Consider the following 22,284-nt stretch of genomic DNA (forward strand, 5'->3'; position numbering starts at 1 on the left):
GCCTCTTCAATAAATGGTGCTGGGAAAACTGGAAACTATAAGCAAGATGAAAAGACAGCCCTCAGAATGGGAGAACATAATAGCAAATGAAACAACTGACAAAAGATTAATTTCCAAAATATACAAGCAGCTCATACAACTCAATGCCCGAAAAACAAACAACCCAATCAAAAAGTGGGGAAAAGACCTAAACAGACATTTCTCCAAAGAAAACGTACAGATGGCTATCAAACACATGAAAAGATGCTCAACATCCCTCATTACTAGAGAAATGCAAATCAAAACTACAGTGAGATATCACCTCACACCAGTCAGAACGGCCATCATCAAAAACTCTACAAACAATAAATGCAAGAGAGGGTGTGGAGAAAAGGGAACGCTCTTGCACTGTTGGTGGGAGTGGAAATTGATACAGCCACTATGGAAGACAGGATAGACATTCCTTAAAAAACTAAGAATAAAACCACCATATGACCCAGCAATCCCACTCCTAGGCATACACCCTGAGGAAACCAAAACTGAAAAGACACGTGTATCCCATTGTTCATTGCAGCACTATTTACAATAGCTAAGACATGGAAGCAACCTAGATGTCCATCGACAGATGAATGGATCAAGAAGCAGTGGTACATATACACAATAGAATATTACTCAGCCATAAAAAGGAACACATCTGAGTAAGTTCTAATGAGGTGGATGAAACTAGAACCTATTTATTATACAGAGTGAAGTGGGTCAGAAAGAGAAAGATAAATATCATATTCTAACACACACATACGGAATCTAGAAAAATGGTACTGAAGGATTTATTTACAGGGCAGCAATGGAAAAACAGAGGATGAGATGGTTGGATGGCATAACCGACTCAATGGACATGAGTTTGAGTAAGCCCTGGGAGTTGGTGATGGACAGGGAAGCCTGGCATTCTTCAGTCCATGGGGTTGCAAAGAGTCAGACACAACTGAGCTACTGAACTAATGGAAAAACAGACATAGAAAATTGACTTATGGATATGGGAGAGCGGAGGAGAGGGTGAGATGTATGGAAAGAGTAACATAGAAATTTACATTACCATATGTAAAATAGATAGCTAACAGAAATTTGCTGTATTGCTCAGGAAACTCGAACAGGGGCTCTGTATCAACCTAGTGGGGTGGGAGGGGGAGGAAGATGGGAGGGAGGTTCAAAAGGGAGGGGATATATGCTTACCTATGGCTGATTCATGTTGAGGTTTGACAGAAAACAACAAAATTCTGTAAAGTAATTATCTGTCAATAAAAACAATAAATTAAAATTTAAAAAGGATAAAAATAAATAAAAATGTTGCTTCCTTAGCTATCTGATAGCTAGTGGAAGCTAATAATGAAGAAAAATAATTCTTCATTATTCAGTGGAATAATTCTGTGGAATTTAATAATTCAATGAATTCAATAATTCAATTCAATTATTGAATTCAATAATTCAATTCAATTATTGAATTCAATAATTCAATGGATGCTAATAATGAAGAATAATAATTCTTCATTATTCAGTGTTTGTCATGTGCCATCTGCCAAGAGAGTGCATTGTAGATAGACTCTTCCTAAGAGTTTTACAGACCAAAGAGAAAATTGATCATTCCTTCAAATAGTAAATTCCTCTTATGAGTAAACTGATAAAGAAATTAAATTTAAAAATGAAGAAAGAGTTATAAAATTCTGGGTTAGGCCCTTTGCCTCTTCCCACCTCACCAGCCATTGTGTGCAGGCCCCAGTTTATGAATAATAAGGGTACATCCATTTGGTGTCCAGAGATCCTGAAGCTTCGAGTATTCTAGAAGGATCTTGTGAGGACCATAGATACATAAGTGTGGGGTTTCAACTGCATACTGATGGTGAAGGCTGTGTTTTTGTACCATCTTTGTGGGCACTTTGACAGTTAATGTTGGTGAGTATCTATGATGACAGGGCCCCAATAGGAACTTGATAAGCACACCTCACACAATATTCACAAGAGCTTTGCAAGGTGGGTGTATCATTCCTAATTTATAGATGAGGCTGCAATTTTTTAGGATGAGGCAGAGATGGAATTTGAAAGATACCTACTAACTCCAAAGTTCTTCTACACTCTGGCAATACCATCTATTTTTATTTAATCAGCTATTCAGTTTTATATACTAGATGTTTCAAATAAAAAGATCATCATGGTGCCTACTTCCAAAGATGTCACAGCCTAAAATGGAAAAGTGATAGGAATAAGTACACAAGCAAACATAGCACACTTAACATTGATATAAACTCAGTATGTACAAAGTGCTTAAATTGTGTAAAATATGGAAATCCATTCATTGTCTAAGAAGCATAGAGTTCTTTGTCTATAAGCATGGTCAGAGATTACCCTGAACTCAGTAAGACTGGCTACCTTCCTGTCCTCCTTTAGCAATTTAATAGGGAGCTGCTGTTAAGTCACTACAGTCGTGTCCGACTCTGTGCGACCCCATAGACAGCAGCCCACCAGGCTCCCCCGTCCCTGGGATTCTCCAGGCAAGAACACTGGAGTGGGTTGCCATTTCCTTGTCCAATGCATGAAAACGAAAAGTGAAAGGGAAGTCGCTCAGTCATGTCCGACTCTTAGCGACCCCATGGACTGCAGCCTACCAGGCTCCTCCGTCCATGGGATTTTCCAGGCAAGAGTACTGGAGTGGGATGCCATTGCCTCCTCCGTAATAGGGAGCTAAAAGAACCAATTACCTTTCCTGGAGGAGATAAACTGAATTTTACCTTACAGCCTTGTGTTTTTACCCACAATGCTTGCTGTTGTACATTTACTTTGTGGTTTCCATTTTGAGTTACAGATAATAATTGTGCAGTGGCAGAGTATGCATGCCATCACACTACATGCTGTAAATACAAAATGAACCGGGGAAATTTTCAGGATGATGAACTGCAAAGCACATATGATATCCCATGCTCTCTCCCTGACAAAAAGCCATACCAGGACCACCTAAGAGGAGGTGAACCACCTCCCCACTCCTGTAACATGAGATGCGTGGACCACCATGTAACTATGGCCACTGGTCAAGGCAGGTCCCGTTAGAAAAGAAGCCTCCAGAGTTCCTTGTCCAGAGGAGCCATTTTCTGTTGAGTAAGTTCAGAACTGTTGAGCCAGTGGCTTTCTGGGAAAGGGATGAACTTGTCTTTCGTGTTGAAAGAATATATGAAGAAGTAGTTTTAGGGCTTTAACCTGAATGTGGGGAAATGGGCAAGATGTCCCCTATGGAGGAGATGCAGCTTTTGCTTCTCCAAGCTCATACTTCTTAGTTTCTTATCACCTCTTGTTTTCCTCTCCGACTCCTATTTATTACTCAGTCTTTTCTCTTGCTCTTTCTTTGCTCTTTTTGATCTTTGTTGCTTTCCCTTTGGTTTTTGTTGCTGTCCCTATTCCTTAAAATTTTTATGAAGGTAGTTTTCCCTTTATTTTCACAATGTGTTGATATTCAGTAGTACTCCTTACAATATTTCAAGCTGAACTAAAAAAGTGTCAAGAAAAAGAAAAGTGAAACTGACTTTCTCAAACTGTTTAAACTTTCTGTTTGAGAGAAAGGAAAAGGTCCAGGTCAGTTCTTATTTTTATCTGAACAGTTTTCCCATCCAAATAGTCAGCATAAGGAATATAAGAAGATTTAGAGGAATATAGTCATGGTCATGAATAATTCAAATATACATTAAGAATGCAGAACTTTGGGAACAACCGATACATTTTATAGAGGATACTGGAAGAACACTAGGGAATGAAGACAAATATCACCTTTTCTTATCATTTTTATTAAAAGGACACACTGGGGAAAAAAAGAGATTTTTTTTTTCCAATTATAAATCATAAAGTACCCTGGAACCAGGATTTGGATCTTGTTTCTAAAAAGGAAGTCAAATCAAACCAAGTGGCAAGCAGAACTTCTTGCTTTTCTGCTCTTGTCTTTTTATATCTGTTCTTATGTACCTTCAGTAAGCTTTTTATAAACAATCAGACAAAATTCACATTATTCACTCCAGACATCTGGGCTTATTTCATTCTTGAAATAGATACATTTGTTTCAGATACTTACTTTAGGTATATCAAGTTTTCAAGAAAATGTGATTATTTCTATTTTAAAAATAATAAATAAGAAGTTATTTTAAAAAAAGAAGAAGAAGATTGCTGAATTGTGGGATAGTCCAATAGTGTTTTTCTGCCAAAAGGTGGTGTGATCATGTTGTACAGAGTCCTGGCATCATATGCTATCGTTACAGCCTTGATACATTCAGTGAAGTTAAAATGCTGCATGCTTCATTCTTTCTTTGACATCTGGTGCCACCTGCCATGACACCAACCATAGTACCTAGCACAGATTAGATAATCCATAGATGTGTGTTCTGCCCCTTCTTCTTTGAATCTTTCTTGAAAGTATTCATCTTTGATAATCTTCAAAATGCCATCTATAATTTAACATAGAAACTTGTTTTCCTTTAAAGGTTGACAAATAAGCAGACCTTTATTTCAGTACCCAAAGCAGTCTTTGACTCTCATCTGTTTGGGATCTACCATGTTTTTAAAAGAAAGTATATATATATTGTAAATATTTTTAGTGTTTAGCTCTATGTTCTTTTTTACTGTAAGAATATAGTAAAAAAAAAAAAAAAAAACTATTTCAACCTTATCTAGACCATTTTCTCTGAAGAAAAATTTACTTTGTAGGACCCCTTATATATTCATTGATATATGGTGAAGTGAGTTTTGTCATAAAATCCTAGAAAGTAGATTAAAAATTTGAAAGTCCTAGGGGAGCCCTGGAATCTACCACATAACACTTTGCTGTAACTAACTGAAATTAATGTGAGTGATACAGAGTTCTTGCTTTTTCTTCTCTAGTAAAATCCTGAGAAAGTCATCCAACCTGGAGAAGGACAGCAATTTATCACTCCAGAGTACTGAAGTTCCACAAAAAAGGCACGCATCACCGGGTAAGCTATCCTCTTCTGTCTAGTTTAGAACAGGCCTTTTGGAACAACCAGTAAAGGTCTCATCTTTAAAAGCTGTACTTCTAACAATTCAAGCAAAGATGGAATGCCCAGCCTATCCTGAGAGATCTAAACACTCCTTACAGTTGCCTGAGTGTGGTGGTGCCATTATGCAAAGGTCTTGAGAATAATTGGAAATTAAGTTATTACTGTGATACACACTAGGAGCAAAAGCCTAAATGGTACTAATATAATGCTGAGAATTACACACTTTCCGACAATTGACCAGGAACTCTTCCATTGTCTACAGTTAAATGACACCGGGATGGTTAGAATGCCCAGCAATAAAACATATTGAATGGAGTCTCAGAGATTTGTCTGAGCTTTACATTTTATTTGTGAGGAATATGAGGCCCAACAAGGTTAGGCACCCTCCCTGTTGCAGTCATCCAGCTGAGCTAGTACTAGGCCAACTGTCAGGGTGGGACTTTCCAGCTAATAGTCTTCTTCCTCCCACTCCACCACTCAGTGTCACAGTCATTCATCGTGCCTGTGTGCTTCCTTCACTCACAGCTAAGTCAGTGGCCCTCAGATGTTAGTGTGCAGAATACCACATGCTGAGCTTCCTGAACCTTCTGCTCAGGTACTTCTGCTGCAGATGTTCCTGAGATACAGTTATTAGAAGCCACAAATTGAGAATAAACTCTCAAGACAGCAGGACTGTTTCATATTCATTAGCTAATATTCATTAGGTGCCTGCTATCGTGTAGGTACTGTCCGAGCTATTGGAGATATATTAGTGAACAAAACAGAGATTCCTCTATGTTAGAATATGATTGGTGCTCTGGGGGGAAAAAATAACCTTTAAAAATGCCATGTGATATTTACGAGTCTATGACACTAATATTCCAGTCTAAGTTGATGAGCCACATGAAAAAAAAAATCTTTTGTTATTGTAGTAGGAATACATTTGTGAATGGTTTTGAGGCGTTAACATGCTGTGTGAATGATCTCTGGGTGTCTGACAGAGTAGGCTAAAGAACAGAATAAGATCATACTGTTGTAGTCCAGTTAGCTTTGCTCTGTGCAGTAGCCATGGATTATATTTCTGGCCAGTCATCTCACAAATGTATTGCTTTGGTCTAGAGGAATGTAAATTCTTCAGCCCCGTGAGCATTTTAACAAAGTCTAGGCCCCGCTGATGTTGGTCACTGTATCTTTGAATATTAAGATTCTTTGTTGTGAGGATAATAAAGTATTTCTATCCAAAATTTATAAAAGTCAATACACTGGCTAATGAATGCTATATATCTGAACATACTTTTCCAGCTAATGTTCCTAACCCAGAACACTGTGCCACATTATAAATGGTATTGGATGAGACCACTTTGGGAATTACTTAATTAGAGTATACTGTAGTCTGGACTAATTGCTTCCTCCCATTTATTTGATCTGAAATATCATTCAGAAACCACTTTGGGGAGGAGAGAATTTATGATCTTAAGCAGATTTTAGCCTCCCAATTGAATAATTAAAAAAAAAAAAACATTATCACCAGATGTGTATTGCGCATTGGCAGATTCTTCAACCAGATGTTGGGTGTGACGGATTGTGGGGCTAGTGGAGGCACCTCAGATCCTCTAGGCTTGCACTGAAATGATTCCGTTTATTAGGCAATAATATTGGTGATAAAGTTTAATGGTATAAACTGGAATGAAAGCAAATGACATCTAGAATGATTGGAAAGAACCCAAGAGCAGACCAAAAGCATCACAGTTTTATGTGAAAGGAAAAACTGATTGGATTCAGCATTTTGCCATTAGGAAACTTTCATGGAAGGTGTATATTTGAACACATTTCTTACTGTGGAGTATATGAAAGCGTAAGTGATATTTATGGATTCTTATGTGTGTGTGTGTGTCTGTGTGTGTGAGTTTGTGTGTTTATTTTGCTAATCTTTTCCTTCTTTTTACAACAGCCACAATATTTCCTAGTCCAAGTGCTGATCTGGAAAGTACTGGAACAGATACTTTCAATGGTAGTCAAGTGCTTGCCCGGATTCTTAGTTTGGAAAAGGTAATTTCAATCAGCTTTATATTAGGCTCATAATAAAAAGCAGGTAAACAAGCACCTCATAGGAAGAGTACTCCCATTTGGAGTAATATCTTAGAGAGATTCTTTTCTTAGGAGCTCTTTGATAAAAAGCTTAATTTAGAGACATTCTAAATTCCTTAAAGTCTTGGATATTTATTTACTTCCCTGTTAAGTCCCTTAATTGAACTTAAGATTTTCATTTGGTAAAAAAAAATAGGGTGGCATTATATGTGATCTTTTAATTTTCTGAAGCAGGGAAGAAAAAATGCTGTATGAAAGCAAATGAAGCTAGAGCAGCCATCAGACTCGCTGCCTCATCCATACTAATAATGCTTTTGGAAAAATTGGAGCTATAAAAAATATCTCCCCAAAGTAATAAAATCCCTTTCCTTAGCATGGCTTAAAGAGCTTACCTATGGATTTCTGTCTGGTTTACTCACCTTCCTCGCTAAGATTCCAGATTGCAAAATGATAAACATCATTTCTAAGAGGTGTGTACTGGCAACCTATGAGCTACATGTGCACGTGTGCACATATACAAGGATTGTAAGAAACTGAATTTGAATGCCTTTAGGCCGAAGAGGTACCCTTCTGTTAACTGCAATCCCCACTTTTCCTTATGGTCTTTTATCCAACCAGATTCATACATTTAAGTTACTTGGCTGGCCCATGGGCATTTGAGTCCTGCTTTGCATGCTCTTCAGAAATTAAGAGGAGATCACTTTCAACATTTTGCCACAGAGGGACTGTTTCTCTCTCAGTCTCTGTCTCTCTCTATCTCTCTGTCTCTCTCTCTCTCTCTCTCACACACACACACAAAAGAATTTTAATAATACATCTCCATCTTATCTGGTAGACATTTCTTCCATCTGAAACATGGAGACATAACTCTGATCTTTATTCATGTTATTCGTATTCCTGTGACCTTAACCACTGCTACTTAATATGTGTCTATTAGTTCCCCTTGAATTGACATTATGTATAACTGAGGCATCTTAATAAACTTATTTATGTCAGTAAACCAAAGAACAATTCAAAATGTATGGAAAAGGCACCATACCTATCAAGGCAATTCTGCTAGTGCTGGATGATATATAAGACCTTCACAGTCAGTTTAGTCTAGATTTTGAAATCCTGGTGTATATAATAGTTGAGGTACCTAAATCACCTTGTGTAACTGAGAAAACCCCACCATGTGCCCACTTAATTCCGGTATAAAGCCTCCACAAGTCATATCAGGGTGTAAACTAGGAAAAGTTATTTTATTCCATTCCATTTCTTCCATATTCTAATAATTTTATTTTATTTATGATTTTATTCCACTCCAATTCTTCTATATTCTAATACTGGAAGCAAACAGTCTTGTATTATATCAGTTAAATTCTTTAATAGCTAAAATAGCAATGCTATTCTCAAAAAAAAAAAAAAACCCACAATGTATTGTATTGAAATTCCCAGGTTCTCTTTCTCAGATGGAATAAAATTTCAGAATTTTGTGAGGCAGCACAAAGTCATATATCCAGTGGAGATAAGTGAAAAATGAATTTTCTATGTATAGATACATATTTTCAGAGTAGTTGGAGCAGAGAAAGGATATAAAAATTAGAATGACATATTGATGTCTGTGTCAGCAATCTCTCTGATTCCTCTTTCTTTCTGTTTACTGCTTTCTGCAACCCTTGCAAGAATAAGTAGAGAAATCATTTTGGAGTGAATTTATATGTGACGTTAAGAAAGAGATATAGATGAATGACTAGAAGACCTGGCACTTAGAGTATATCCTAGAATAAATGGATCCTGTCTTATTTCATTATATTTAGAAGTTGAATCACTGGAAGGCATAGTGTAGATTTTGTGATATAAAAGGGGAAGGATGAAGGTAGTTAGCCTTCACCTGACAGGTTGTAAGAATCAATTATTAGGAAGGGTGCATTAAATATTGCAACTCACTGTAATTGGCTCTATAAATATCTAAACAACTTAATAATGGTGAATGTGATCAATATTATAACTGAAAATAGTGCTACATCTGTGACTAGTCTGTACTGTAAAATATATGGGGGCCCTCCATTATAAAAATGCTTTCCAATTATTGCCTTTGGTAATTATATACTTCTATGTATCTTCATATATGTGTTTTTCTTTTTTCTTTAATGCATAACTCATAAATGAAATTATTGCTTTTCCAATGAAACATAATCCATGTTTTTCTACTTCTTCTAAATAAACACTGTTGATCCTGAGACTAGACTCTGAAGCTCATCCTCTTTGGAAGTCTTCCAGATATCCTGGCCAGTTTCCCATGAGGTGTCACAAATTGTTAGGACCCTTAAATCTCTGATGCTAAATGCCCAGGAAAAGCTAAGACTTTTAAGCCTGAAGATTTTTGTCAGAGAAGATCTAGTACATTAGGTTGTCTCATCAGATACAAGAAATGAGTGCAGTTAAGAAAATCATATGTGAATATTTTAAATCATAAAGATGACAATAATCACTATATTCACATATTCTCTCAGGGATTTTCATGGGTAAACCCAATGTATTTTGGTTTTAATTTCATAGTTGCTATAATGCAGGAACTTAAAATGGCTATTATGTAAACAGGTTCATTTCCTTGAAGACTAGTATATTTGATATCTGTATTTACTAACATTGTTATACCGCTTTTCTCACACACATTTTTAGCTTTTACAGCAAAATTCAACTTCAGAAGATATAAGAAGAGAACTGTGTGAGAACTGTCCAGGTTATATTGCTGATTATGCCTTCTCTTGGACCACTCTAGGGAAAAATGTTCTTAATATATTTTGCCTGTCCAACAAGACCTTTTTAGAGTCTTCTCTCCAAGAACTAACAAACCAATTCTCTCAGGTGAGTGTAAACATTTTAATATGATCAGGGTCTCATAACAATAGCAGGAAATGTATCATTTCCATTCTTGTATGCACAAAGCAACTCAAAGTGATTCAAAGAGCAAGTCCATAGGTCTCATGGACTGGAAAATGCTGACTGAAATACTGGCTCACATTTGGCACGAATTCATCACACAGAGGTTCACACATGATGTCAAATTCTAAGCAATGACTACTTTCCATTTAAACGTGCTGGATTGAAATGATCCATTAAACAAAAAATATTGCTTTATGGTTAATACGGAGGTAGGGTCTCATCTTTGGAGATGAAATTTGACCTTGGTTTATGGTAAATGAAGATTGACTGTTTTCTCTGAGATTTTTAAGTAAGATTACTCAGGATGTAATGTAAGTTTAATAATTAAACTCTCAGAGCCTGGTAATTCACAGAAGCTAGAATAATGGGTAATCTTTTAAGTGTTTATTCTAAGATAAAACCTAATTTAAAACTTTGATTTTTATGAAAGAATATATCCCTCTTTCCAAAATATTATACACTAGAAACAAGAACTTTATTATATGAAGTGCTAATGACCTTTTTTGTATGCTAGTCTTAAATTATGATGTGAAAATCAGAAAATAAGATACTGATCATCTTTTTAAAATGAAATTCCACATACAATGAGAGTTCACAAAATCAAAATTTTTGAGTTGCCTCAAAATTTTATAAATGAGAATAAATTCAACATGTTCACATCTAACATTTTTCCCCTTGATCCTATGAATTTTATTGAATGGATGGAGGTTTGTGACATTCCAGGAGGCGGTGATCAAGACCATCCCCAGAGAAAGAAATGCAAAAAGGCAAAATGGTTGTCTGAGGAGGCCTTAAAAATAGCTGAGAAGAGAAGCTAAAGGCAAAGGAGAAAAGGAAAGATACAGCCATCTGAATGCAGAGTTCCAAAGGAGAGATAAAAAGTGAATAATACAAAGAAATAGAGGAAAGCAATAGAGTAGGAAAGACAAGAGGTCTCTTCAAGAAAATTAGAGTTACCAAGGGAACATATCATGGGCACAATAAAGGACAGAAATGCTATGGACCCAACAGAAGCAGAACTTATTAAGAAGAGGTGGCAAGAATACACAGAAGAACTATACAAAAAAGATCTCCATGACCCAGATAACCACAATGTGTAATCACTCACCTAGAGCTAGACATGCTGGAAAGCGAAGTCAAGAAGGCCTTAGAAAGCATCACTATGAGCAAAGCTAGTGGAGGTGATGGAATTCAAGTTGAGCTAGTTCAAATCCTAACAGATGATGCTGTGAAAGTGCTACACTCAACATGCCAGCAAATTTGGAAAACTCAGCAGTGGCCACAGAGTGGAAAAGGTCAGTTTGCATTCCAATCATAAAGAAAGGCAATGTCGAAGAATACTCAAATTACCTCACAATTATACTCATCTCACATGCTAAATATTATTTTGAGCAAAATAATGCTCAAAATTCTCCAGGCAAAGCTTTAGCAGTACGTGAACTGGGAACTTACAGATGTTCAAGCTGAACTCGAAAAGGCAGAAGAACCAGAGATCAAATTGCCTACATCCATCGCATCATCGAAAAAGCAAGAGAGTTCCAGAAAAATTTCTGCTTCTGCTTTATTGACTACACCAAAGCCTTTGACTATGTGGGTCACAACAAACTGTGGAAAATTCTTCAGGAGATGGGAATACCAGACCACCTTATCTACCTCCTGAGATATCTGTATGCAGGTCAAGAAGCAACAGTTAGAACCAGACATGGAACAATGGACTGGTTCCAAATTCGGAAAGGAGCATGTCAGGGCTATATTTTGTGAACTTGCTTATTTAACTTATAGGCAGAGTACATCATGGGAAACACTGGGCTGGATGAAGCACAAGCTGGAATCAAGATTGCCAGGAGAAATATCAATAACCTCAGATATACAGATGATACCACCCTTATGGCAGAAAGGGAAGAACTAAAGAGCCTCTTGAAGACAATGAAGGAACAGAGTGAAAAAGCTGGCTTAAAACTCAACATTCAAAAGATGAAGATCATGGCATCTGATCCCATCACTTCATGGCAAATAGATGGGGAAACAACGGAAACAGTGACAGACTATTTTTTGGGGTGCCAAAATCACTCCAGATGTTGACTGCAGCCATGAAATTAAAAGATGCTTGCTCATTGAAAGTAAAGCTATGACCAACCTAGACAGCATATTAAAAAGCAGAGACATAACTTTGCCGACAAAGGTCCATCTAGTCAAAACTATGGTTTTTCAATTAGTCATGTATGGATGTGAGAGTTGGACCACAAAGAAAGCTGAGCTCTGAGGAATTCATGCTTTTGAACTGTGGTGTTGAAGAAGACTCTTGAGATTCCTCTGGACTGCAAGGAGATCAAACCAGTCTATCCTAAAGGAAATCATTCCTGACTATTCGTTGTAAGGAAATACTTTGGCCACCTGATATGAAGAACTGACTCACTAATACAGGAGGAGAAGGGGACGACAGAGGATGAGGTGGTTGGATGGCATCACTGACTTGATAGACATGAGTTTGAGCAAGCTCTGGGAGTTGGTGATACACAAGGAAGCCTGGCGAGCTGCAGTCCATTGGGTTGGAAAGAGTCAGACATGACTGAGCAACTGAACTGAACTGAAGTACAGAATGCTTAAATTACTCTTCATTAACCTGAGTTTTCCAAATGAACCAGATTAGAAGCACTGTTATGATAATGCCAATTCAATGTAGAGCACTTAGAATTCTATCTCAACAAACTCAGAAGCCATATAGAATGTGTGGCTAAGACTACCTTGTTCAAAATCACATTTTCAGCATGAAGGACCTTGAATTAAGATCCAACTAAAGCCTGACTACTACTATGAATGAGTTTATTAAGAAAATTGCTTGGGGTGGAAATATAATGAAGAAAATACTTCTGAAGGTGTTCTCTGGGACCTGTGATCCAGAGCAAGAGTAAAGATCATGGTTTTCTTTTATTTGTTTGCTTAGAGTACAAGATGTGACTATAGGATATTCACTATAAATCGTTATTATAACTAAAGTTCCTTGTATTGCAACAGAACTTTGGAAATATTTTGTTAAGTATGTGTAATATTAAACATTTTCATGTATTTGTATATATATATATTCACACATTTATACATAAAACACCTAAATTTTAAAGGTTTTCTATGCAAATAATATAAGGTCTACTAATGGACCCGCATGAGGAAATGGCAGCCCACTCCAGTATTCTTGTCTGGAGAATCCTATGGACAGAGGAACCTGGTGGGCTACAGTCCATGGGGTCACAAAGAGTCAGACACAAGAGACTGAGCAGGCACTACTAATGGATATAGAGAGTATTTTTCTATATATCCTAAACTAGATCCTAGAGAAAAACGTATTACTCAGAAGCTAATTTTATTTTAAGAAATTAATTTTAATTTCCCAAAACCCAATTTAAAGTATTTTGTATAAACGGTTTTGTTAACCAAACATTAAATATGCCAACATCTAAAATTATAGGAAAAAATTCAATTACATGTAAGAACATTTGAAATGGTTACAGTTTTTCCAAGTAAAGGATTGCTAAGTCACTTCAGTCGTGTCCGACTCTGTATGGCCCCATAGACGGCAGCCCACCAGGCTTCCCCGTCACTGGAATTCTCCAGGCACGAACACTGGAGTGGGTTGCCATTTCCTTCTCCAGTGCATGAAGGTGAAAAGGGAAAGGGAAGTCGCTCAGTCGTGTCCGACTCTTCGCGACCCCATGGACAGCAGCCTACCAGGCTCCTCCGTCCATGGGATTTTCCAGGCAAGAGTACTGGAGCGGGTGCCATCGCCTTCTCTAAAGTAAAGGATTACTTCAAACTAAATGAAAATCTGAATTACTTAATTGAAACTCTCGACTTCCAGTGTTTTCAAAGACAGTCAGCCATGTGGTTACAGATATTGAAGTCTCGTCTCACCCTGTCTATGGTTTTATTTTTTTAAGCTATCACGTGATCCAAACAACCAGAAGACAATGTTTCAGGAAATGGTTAAAGTGCTATCCTTTTTCTCACAAGTACAAGAGCAGACAGCTGTGTGGGAGCTTCTCTCCAGTTTTTCAAATGTGTTCCAGAATGACAGCACACTAAGCAATCTATTTGATGTGCTTCGAAATGCAAACAGGTAAGAATCACTGTTCATAACAAAGTCTTTTTTTTTTTCCTTCTAATGTTACCTTGAAGATCACTGCTAAGTAGTTAATTTAAACACAGCAAATAACCTTTCAGCACTTACTGCAGATTTTGGCAGTGAACGTGAGGGTATTAGATAAGCAAAGGAGAAAGATACACTGTGGTCATCAGGGTTATTGACATGTATATAGGGAACTGAGGAACACTAATCATAACATCAGTAATGTCAATTGATATCCCAGAACTCTGAAAAGATGGTAGAGGAGGACCAACGGTTGATTGGAATGGCTCAGTCTCACTCAGGGACCACAAAGGCTCTGTGCATCTGTATTTTACATGCTCAAGATGAAAATATTTCATTGGATTTTTGGTACTACACCGTAAAAAAAACAACCTTGCATATTGGGTTGACTTTATTTGACATATATGACACAAAGATTTGGAAAACTTGCAGAAGAAATCCCTTTAAAGTCTGTTTTCCTCATAAACGAGATCTGAGCATGCTAGCATTTAGAATTTGATGAACACATACTTAGGTTTTGGCTGTGATGCCTAGCTAATTTGGAAATGTGCATTAAACAAAACAACTGCATCAACAACCAGTAATTACTGGTGCCTGTTACATGCCAAACACTTTACCGGACCCTTCATATATTTTACATTGAAACTTAACAACAGAACTATCATTTATTTCATAAATGAGATAATAGAGGGCTGTAAAAATTAAATAATTGATGATCTTGCAGCTAAGAGAGTTTGAACCTGGGTTTTTATACTCCAGAACCCAGATGCCTCTCAGTGGATTCCATGGTTAATGTCTGAAGCACCAGAAAGGAGTTTTCTCATCTTCTCTGGAGAACTTCTAAATGTTTATATTTGTTCAAAGACCTTGTAATAAACCCTCATGTTGGTATATTAATTTCATTTGATTCTCATAACACCGCTTTGAGATTGAGACCACAGATATCTGCATTTTATTAAAAAGAAAACACACCTTCATGGAGGTCAAATGACTTCTTCAGGAAGGTCAAAAGACTTCCTCAAGGTTCTACAACTAAGTAAGTGGTAAAGCTAGAACCTAAACTCAAGGAATCTGAATCCAAGTCCTGTGCTCTTTCCACAATAAATAACATGTCATAACTAAACTCGGAGAAGGCAATGGCACCCCGCTCCAGTACTCTTGCCTAGAAAATCCCATGGATGGAGGAGCCTGGAAGGCTGCAGTCCATGGGGTCGCTGAGGGTCAGACACAACTGAGCGACTTCACTTTCACTTTTCACTTTCATGCATTGGAGAAAGAAATGGCAACCCACTCCAGTGTTCTTGCCTGGAGAATCCCAGGGACGGGGGAGCCTGGTGGGCTTCCGTCTATGGGGTCGTACAGAGTCGTACACGACTGAAGTGACTTAGCAGCATAACTAAACTATAAAAGAAGCAAGATATTAGTAAATTTGTTTTGGTTCTCATTTTGGCTCTTCAGGAAATTTTCACTCACTCAGAATTTTGACACTTGGTTCTCTTCCTCCTTTGTATATTCTATTTTAGAAAACAAACAGGTAAATCGATGAAAGGAGAAACGGGATTGTTTGAATTGTACAGTGTAGCAATGAAAGAAGTCAAGATACTCTTGAGACCACAATAAGATATCACTAACACTCGCTAAAATGGGTTCAGTTTTAAAAGATGAGCGACCCCAGTTGCTGGCAAGAATGTAAAGCAAATAGAATTCATACATTGCAAGTTAGAGTGTAAAGTGATATAACCATGTCAGAAAACAGTGTGACAGGCTCTAATGAAGCTAAAAATAGAACCATGTGATATACCATTCTACCCCTGGTTATTTACCCAAGAAAATGAAAACATATGCCCACATGAAGACTGGTATGCTAATGCTCGTAGCAGATTTATTCACAATAGCTAGAAATTGAGAGAAAAACAAATATCCATAAACAGAATGGATGAAAAATTGGAATTCTACTCAGTTAAGAATAATAAACAGATTACTTAATCACACAACAGCACAGATAAATCTTATGAATATTGTGCTGGCAAAAGAATCCAGACCACAAAAAAAAGGAATACATACTAGATGTGTAGATATTGTATTATTAACAAAATTAATGTATAGTGTTAGAAATCAGAACAGTGGATATTGGGGCAACTGTTGGAAGCATGACAAAACTTTCTTAAGGTGATATTTTGTATCATCTTAAAATAAGATATTTTATATCTTATTTAGCATGGTGGTTACATAATTGTATATATTGTCAAAGTTTATTGAATAATAACCTTAAATAGGCTTATCATGTTGTATGTGAATTATACCTTAATGAAATTTGGTTATTAAACAAAAAATAAAAACCAAACTCCCACAAAATAATGCTCACTGAAAGGTGGAAGATCCAAAAAAATACCCTTTGGTCAAAAATAAATTAATTAAAATACATTAGACATCATTTTGATAGAGTAAATTACATAAGGTCATTGCACTGTGGCTATTTTAATTCCCTTAACATTTAAAATAAAATTATTGTATTATACCATAGATATGTTCTCAGGTAATGATTAGAATGTTGTTAACCAGTCTACATAATAATGAAAACAGCTTTTAAAAGAAATAGCTTCAGATTGTTATAAAGCAGATGACATCTGACTTTTTTCTAACCTGGATAACTTTCTTTAAATCAGTTGACTTTTACTTATTTATTATTTAGCTAATTAATTAACTTAAATTTTATTGCCAATTTATATACTTGTTCTTTCTAATATGAAAGCCTCTAGCTATTTGTGGGATTTTTTAATGTGATAAATTTGGCCTGTTGCATTTTGTAAATTTAAGGTGCACAGGCTGTCCATGATTTGGAGCACTTGGTGTGCTACTATCATTAAGAAATTTAATTTTAATTTTATTTTTAATTAAATTTATTAGAAAAACTTCTAATATATTTGAAACAACATGGGTATGTGAATCTACTTTTCACTGGTAATTGCAATGAAATTCTAATACAGATTAAATATTTTCAATGAAAATTTAGCATCTGAGTTGAGATGCTTCATTAGTGTAAAATATACTTTGAAATCTGAAGATAATGCAATAGAAGATAAAATACTAATATATTTTATATTGATTAGATGTTGAAATGATAATATTTTGGATATGTTGGGTCAAATAAAATATATTATTAAAATTAATTTCATCTGTTTCTTTAACATTTTTAATGTAACTACTAGAATATTTAAAATTAAATGTCTTGCATTATATTTCTGTTGAAAGACCTTTTATGTCAACCATTTTTTAAAGTCAAATCTTAACTATTATTATTAAAGTGTCACTAAAATTCTTCAGAAATGACTGTATTTTGTCACCAAATCATTGGTTTATCTTACTCTTTGTTGATCAAGTAATATGAACAAATAAACCCTATCAAAACTCATTGCTGTTATTTCCTCCAGCAGTTTTGTAAAGTTGTAACTTGTTATATAGTTCAGTCACCAAATCCAGATTGCAAACTGTCAAGATTACGACAGAAGTTAGCAAAAATGAGCACTCTCAAAAACCAAGAAAAGCATATGAAAAAACATAGGTGATAGTCACTATTATAGTAGAGGAGGAAGCTGTATGCTTAGCTATGAATCACAAAAACTCCTTTTTAAATTACCTTACAAGGAGACTTGTTTTGGATAACTTCCATTTGTATATGATGAACAGGACAGAAAAACAAAACCAATGAAGTGAAGTAAAATTATCTTCATCAATAGTTTAAAGGATCTCATAGAGGATGGGGGTCAGGTGTCGTTTTTGGGGTCACATTTCGATAGAAAAAATGAATTATGTCTACTGACATTTGTATTAGCTATATTAATAACAATAATGCTGACAATGAGCTTGCCAAATGTTCAGTCTTTGAAGGTGTTACTTTGAGACAAAAGATCAGCTGAGTCAAGCACAGACCAAGCTGGGCGAAGGCTGGCAGAAATCTCCAGTCTTAGAATGTTTACCTGGTCTCCATACTCACCAGGATTCAGAAACAATTCAAAGTCTGAGAACCAGGAGATTCTTGGGGCAAATATAAAAATGCCTGAGGTATATCAGCTGTTATGTATACAAAGCACAGACGAGAAAAATTCAGCCATCCCACCATGGCCAAACACACAGCTGGAAAAACAAGCTAACAATGGCTGTGGCTCAGTGCAGAAATGGTCTGTCCTCCTCTTCTCTGCCATGTTGGGGCAAAGCACCAGAGTCAAAATGTAGAGGAGAAAGAGCAGAAACTTCGAAATTAGACACAACCAGCTTTATTTATTTGGATAACCTTGTGTAAGTTATTTAACTTTTGAACTTTATTGTTCCATAACAAGACTAATGAATTGACTTTTTGGAATTATTAGAGAAGCAAATAAAATTATAAATAAATATGCATGCTAAGTTGCTTCAGTCGTCTCCAACTCTTTGAGACCCAGTGGACTGTAGCCGCCAGGCTCCTCTGTCCATGGGATTCCCCAGGCAAGAATACTGGAGTGGGTTGCCATGTCCCCCTCCAGGGAATCTTCCTGACCCAGGGGTTGAACCCTTGTCTTTCTGCAGCTCCTGCATTGCAAGCAGATTCTTTACCACTGAGTCACCAAGGAAGCCTACAAATAAGTAGATGTTTATATATCCATACACATACCTACTAGAAATTAGAGGACATACAAAAAATTGGCGCTCTAAATGTAATAGTTATTCATGGCTAGGAGCTAAAATTAAAATGATCTTAATTTAAATATTAAAAATTCAAAAAATATTGTAGAAAGTATATGCACATGCTGTTGCTGATGTGACCTTTCAGTTGACTAAGATATATATGGAAGAGCTATTAGCTAATATGTACTACATTTAATTTCACAAGAGCAAATCCTTAACAAAGCCTTTTGTTCTAAGTTACCACTCATATATATATATATTTATATATATTGCCTCACAGTGTTTATGAAATTCAAACATACTTGTACAATGCTAACATTTTTTAAATGTACTAATGACAATAGGAGATAAAAAGAAGAGGCATTTTTTAAGTCGGTAATTGATTTTTTGGAAATACTGAATGAACTCAAGCATGAACCAGTAAATTTGCTGATTTTTCATTCCTGGTGTACACTGCCCATCTTATTAGTAACATAAAAATCCTGGGAAGACAGTGCCAGTTAGTTTGGATATTAATTTTGAGCTACCCCCTGGAGCAGTGCCTGTGGGCTACTTAGAGGATAGAATGCAATCTCTAATTAGGGCAAGCTGCCATTTAAAAAAAAAATTAACATTTGTTTAGCAAAAGATAAATATTTATCAAATAATTAATAATTATTCCTGAAAGTGGATCTTTTATCTGGGCTTGATTTTTAATGAAAACAATTTCCAATATTTAATTTTTTTCCTTTAAAAACAAAAAAAAAGAGGTATCCTTTTATTGGAAACTGCTGTTTCTAACTACTTATTTTCAGACCTTAACAATAACAACAAAAAAAACTGATGTGAACTTCACTCCTTACTTTAAGACCTTTTAGGCTTTAGAATCCTGTATGGTTCAAGAATACTTTGTTGGGATTTTGTGCATGAACAGACAAACAAGCAATTAAATGACACAGCAGCATCTTGTCTTTTATGTTATAAGAATAATTTTCAATACTGTAGCTATTTTCTCCTTGAATAACCTTTTGTTTCTGTCTGCAAATGTTGAAATGCAATCTGGTTTAATTGTTTTTCGACTTGTCAGTGCGCTGCGGGTTGTGCAGAAGGTTTATCCACGTGTCACAACTAACGAAGGTTTCAGAACTCTCCATAAATCTGTTAAACATCTGCTGTACACCCTGGACTCCCCATCTGAAGGTATTGTATTTCTATCTTTCTGTATTCAGTTCTGCATTGCAATTCTGTATTCAGTTCCATTAGGAATAAAAAACAAAATGCAACTGAAGCAACCATTTATGCACGACATTATTCTTAGGTGGGAACATATGTTACCACTAAATCTGGATCTTTAGCTAACCAAAGTGCGGAGACAAGGAGAAATGGTTGGAAAAGAGGCTGTGACTTTCTAGGATTTTTATTTTTATGGGAATGGTCTCTCTTAGCTATATTATAAAGCTATGTTTATGCTTGGTATGAAAAAATAAATACCAGAGAAAGGGACTAAGCCTCAACAAGTAGATTTCTACCACAACTTTTTGAACAAATGCCTACACTGAATTGCAGTATTTTTGCCCTTTTTCCCCAAATTTGTCTTTTTAATTAGAATGAGTCTTTCTTTGGATAAAACTCACCGTTCAGCCAGCCATCTTGAAAATGCATGATGGACATCAGAGCGTGAATAGATCAGTATAGACCTATTGTTCCACCTAGTAAGACAAACCATAGCATCTTGCTAGTGAATCAGAAAAGATCATCTTTGCATATAGAGAATAGCATTATATACCACATGCATGGAAATGCACAGACACACACACACACACACACACACAGCCATATACAGACACACATTTAGGACTATAAGGAATAAATCCCTACTTCACAAGTGAAATGTTTGGTTAGTATTTACTGCTTCTGAACGAGTTTAGGAATAGGCTTTCTCAGCTGAGTCTGCCAGCTTTTAAGTATGTAGACTTTACTTTTGGATTACAGATGAGTAATCAGGTCACAAGCTGATTGTTTATTACAAGACCTTAAACTATTTTCATATGAAATGCTGGTTTTAAAGGCTTTAAAGACTTCTTGAAGGAGGATCTAACATACACTTGGATACCAATTTCTTATTCTACAACAATTTTTATGACTTCAGTCACAGAATTAATGACTAGCTTGCAGGATTGATTCTTGTTAAATTCAGTGGTCTTCATGAACATTAGGGTTAAAAAAAAAAAAACCCTTATGCTTTTAAGAAAAGGTCCGGCCCAGAAAAACCAGACAGTACAACAACAAACACAAATTATTTCCTCTGTACATTTTTCTGTTTGCATTTTAAAGACTTGAGAACTTCAGATTTCTCCTTACCATTCTTTTCCTTTTCATCTTCAGACTCACACCTTATAATTGTATGGAGGGATAAAGTTGAAATTTTTGTTACAAAGGACGTAAGTTCTTTAGTGCCTTAGAAGCCAAAGAACCTCTCTTTAACTGAGGCAGCAAAACACTTTTCCTGATGAACAATATAGCTCAATTTTCAATATTTAACAATGGCCATGCCGCATTTCTATGATTATGCTCATAATTTTGAGCATGTGTTAAACCATGTGTTAAACCATGCCATTGGATAATCAGAATGACAAGGAAATATTAATACATTAAGGATATATGTTTTTATTTTTAGAATTAGATGTGCTTATATTTGTTTTTAAAAATTTCCTACACACGTGACTTCATCAGTCTAAAGATACCAATGCAGTAGTATTAAGGTCAGTTGCTATGTCACTAACCCCAAGCCCCTGCATGCATGCATGCTTGAGCAGAAATTTCATGACCTTTGAAAACTTCTTCCACGTATTTCTGGGAATCCTTCAGGAAACCCAAACTTGTTTTGAAGTACAAATACCTGCCATGATGCCCAAGCCACCCATGCTTACTCTTTATAGCATTTAGTGTTATTTGTGAACACATGTCCTCCCTTGGCTTTACGCTAAATAAACTGGAGTGAAATGGTCACTCAGAGCAGAGTTACTTGCTTGGGTCCTCTCTAATGATTGACAGGACTCAGATAGCTTTGAAGGTCTCATTCCCTTCTTTCAAACAAAAAGTAGAAAAAATTAAAAGGTAGTGTTCTTTTTTTGTGTGTCGATGATAAATATTTTATTATCTTAAGTCCTTTCTATCATCAAAACAACTCTATAAGAGGTATTTATTATCCCATTTTGCAGACAAAACAACTAAGGCAAAGGGAGGCTGGGCACTTTGCCTATGTTATACATCCAGCAAGTGACTAAACTGAGATTCAGAGCCTGAATCTGTCTATGCCCAAAGCCAGGTCCCCAAGCTCTGTTATCCTTTGGCCTTACTCATAGTTACCATCTGAGACATGTACACACTTGCTTCTAGGATATCTCACACAAGGACTTGCCACCACCAAGCCTCAGAATGGCTCTACTTTCGGCCAGTCATAGAGTGTGATTCATTGTGCCA

General features: G+C 36.2%; 1 protein-coding gene across 1 annotated transcript in view; it reads left to right on the forward strand.

The window, feature by feature from the left end:
• The window catches only part of ABCA12 (ATP binding cassette subfamily A member 12), a 200,098-nt gene that overhangs the window by 72,665 nt on the left and 105,149 nt on the right, over nt 1-22,284 (forward strand). The window contains exons 4-8 of the mRNA XM_005909592.2: nt 4,888-4,979; nt 6,955-7,052; nt 9,756-9,941; nt 13,952-14,130; nt 19,889-20,001. Of these exons, the coding sequence (XP_005909654.2) occupies nt 4,888-4,979; nt 6,955-7,052; nt 9,756-9,941; nt 13,952-14,130; nt 19,889-20,001 (668 nt within the window). The remainder of the gene's footprint in view (nt 1-4,887; nt 4,980-6,954; nt 7,053-9,755; nt 9,942-13,951; nt 14,131-19,888; nt 20,002-22,284) is intronic.

This window comes from Bos mutus, chromosome 2 (assembly GCF_027580195.1).
Source record: "Bos mutus isolate GX-2022 chromosome 2, NWIPB_WYAK_1.1, whole genome shotgun sequence".
Taxonomy (NCBI): domain Eukaryota; kingdom Metazoa; phylum Chordata; class Mammalia; order Artiodactyla; family Bovidae; genus Bos; species Bos mutus.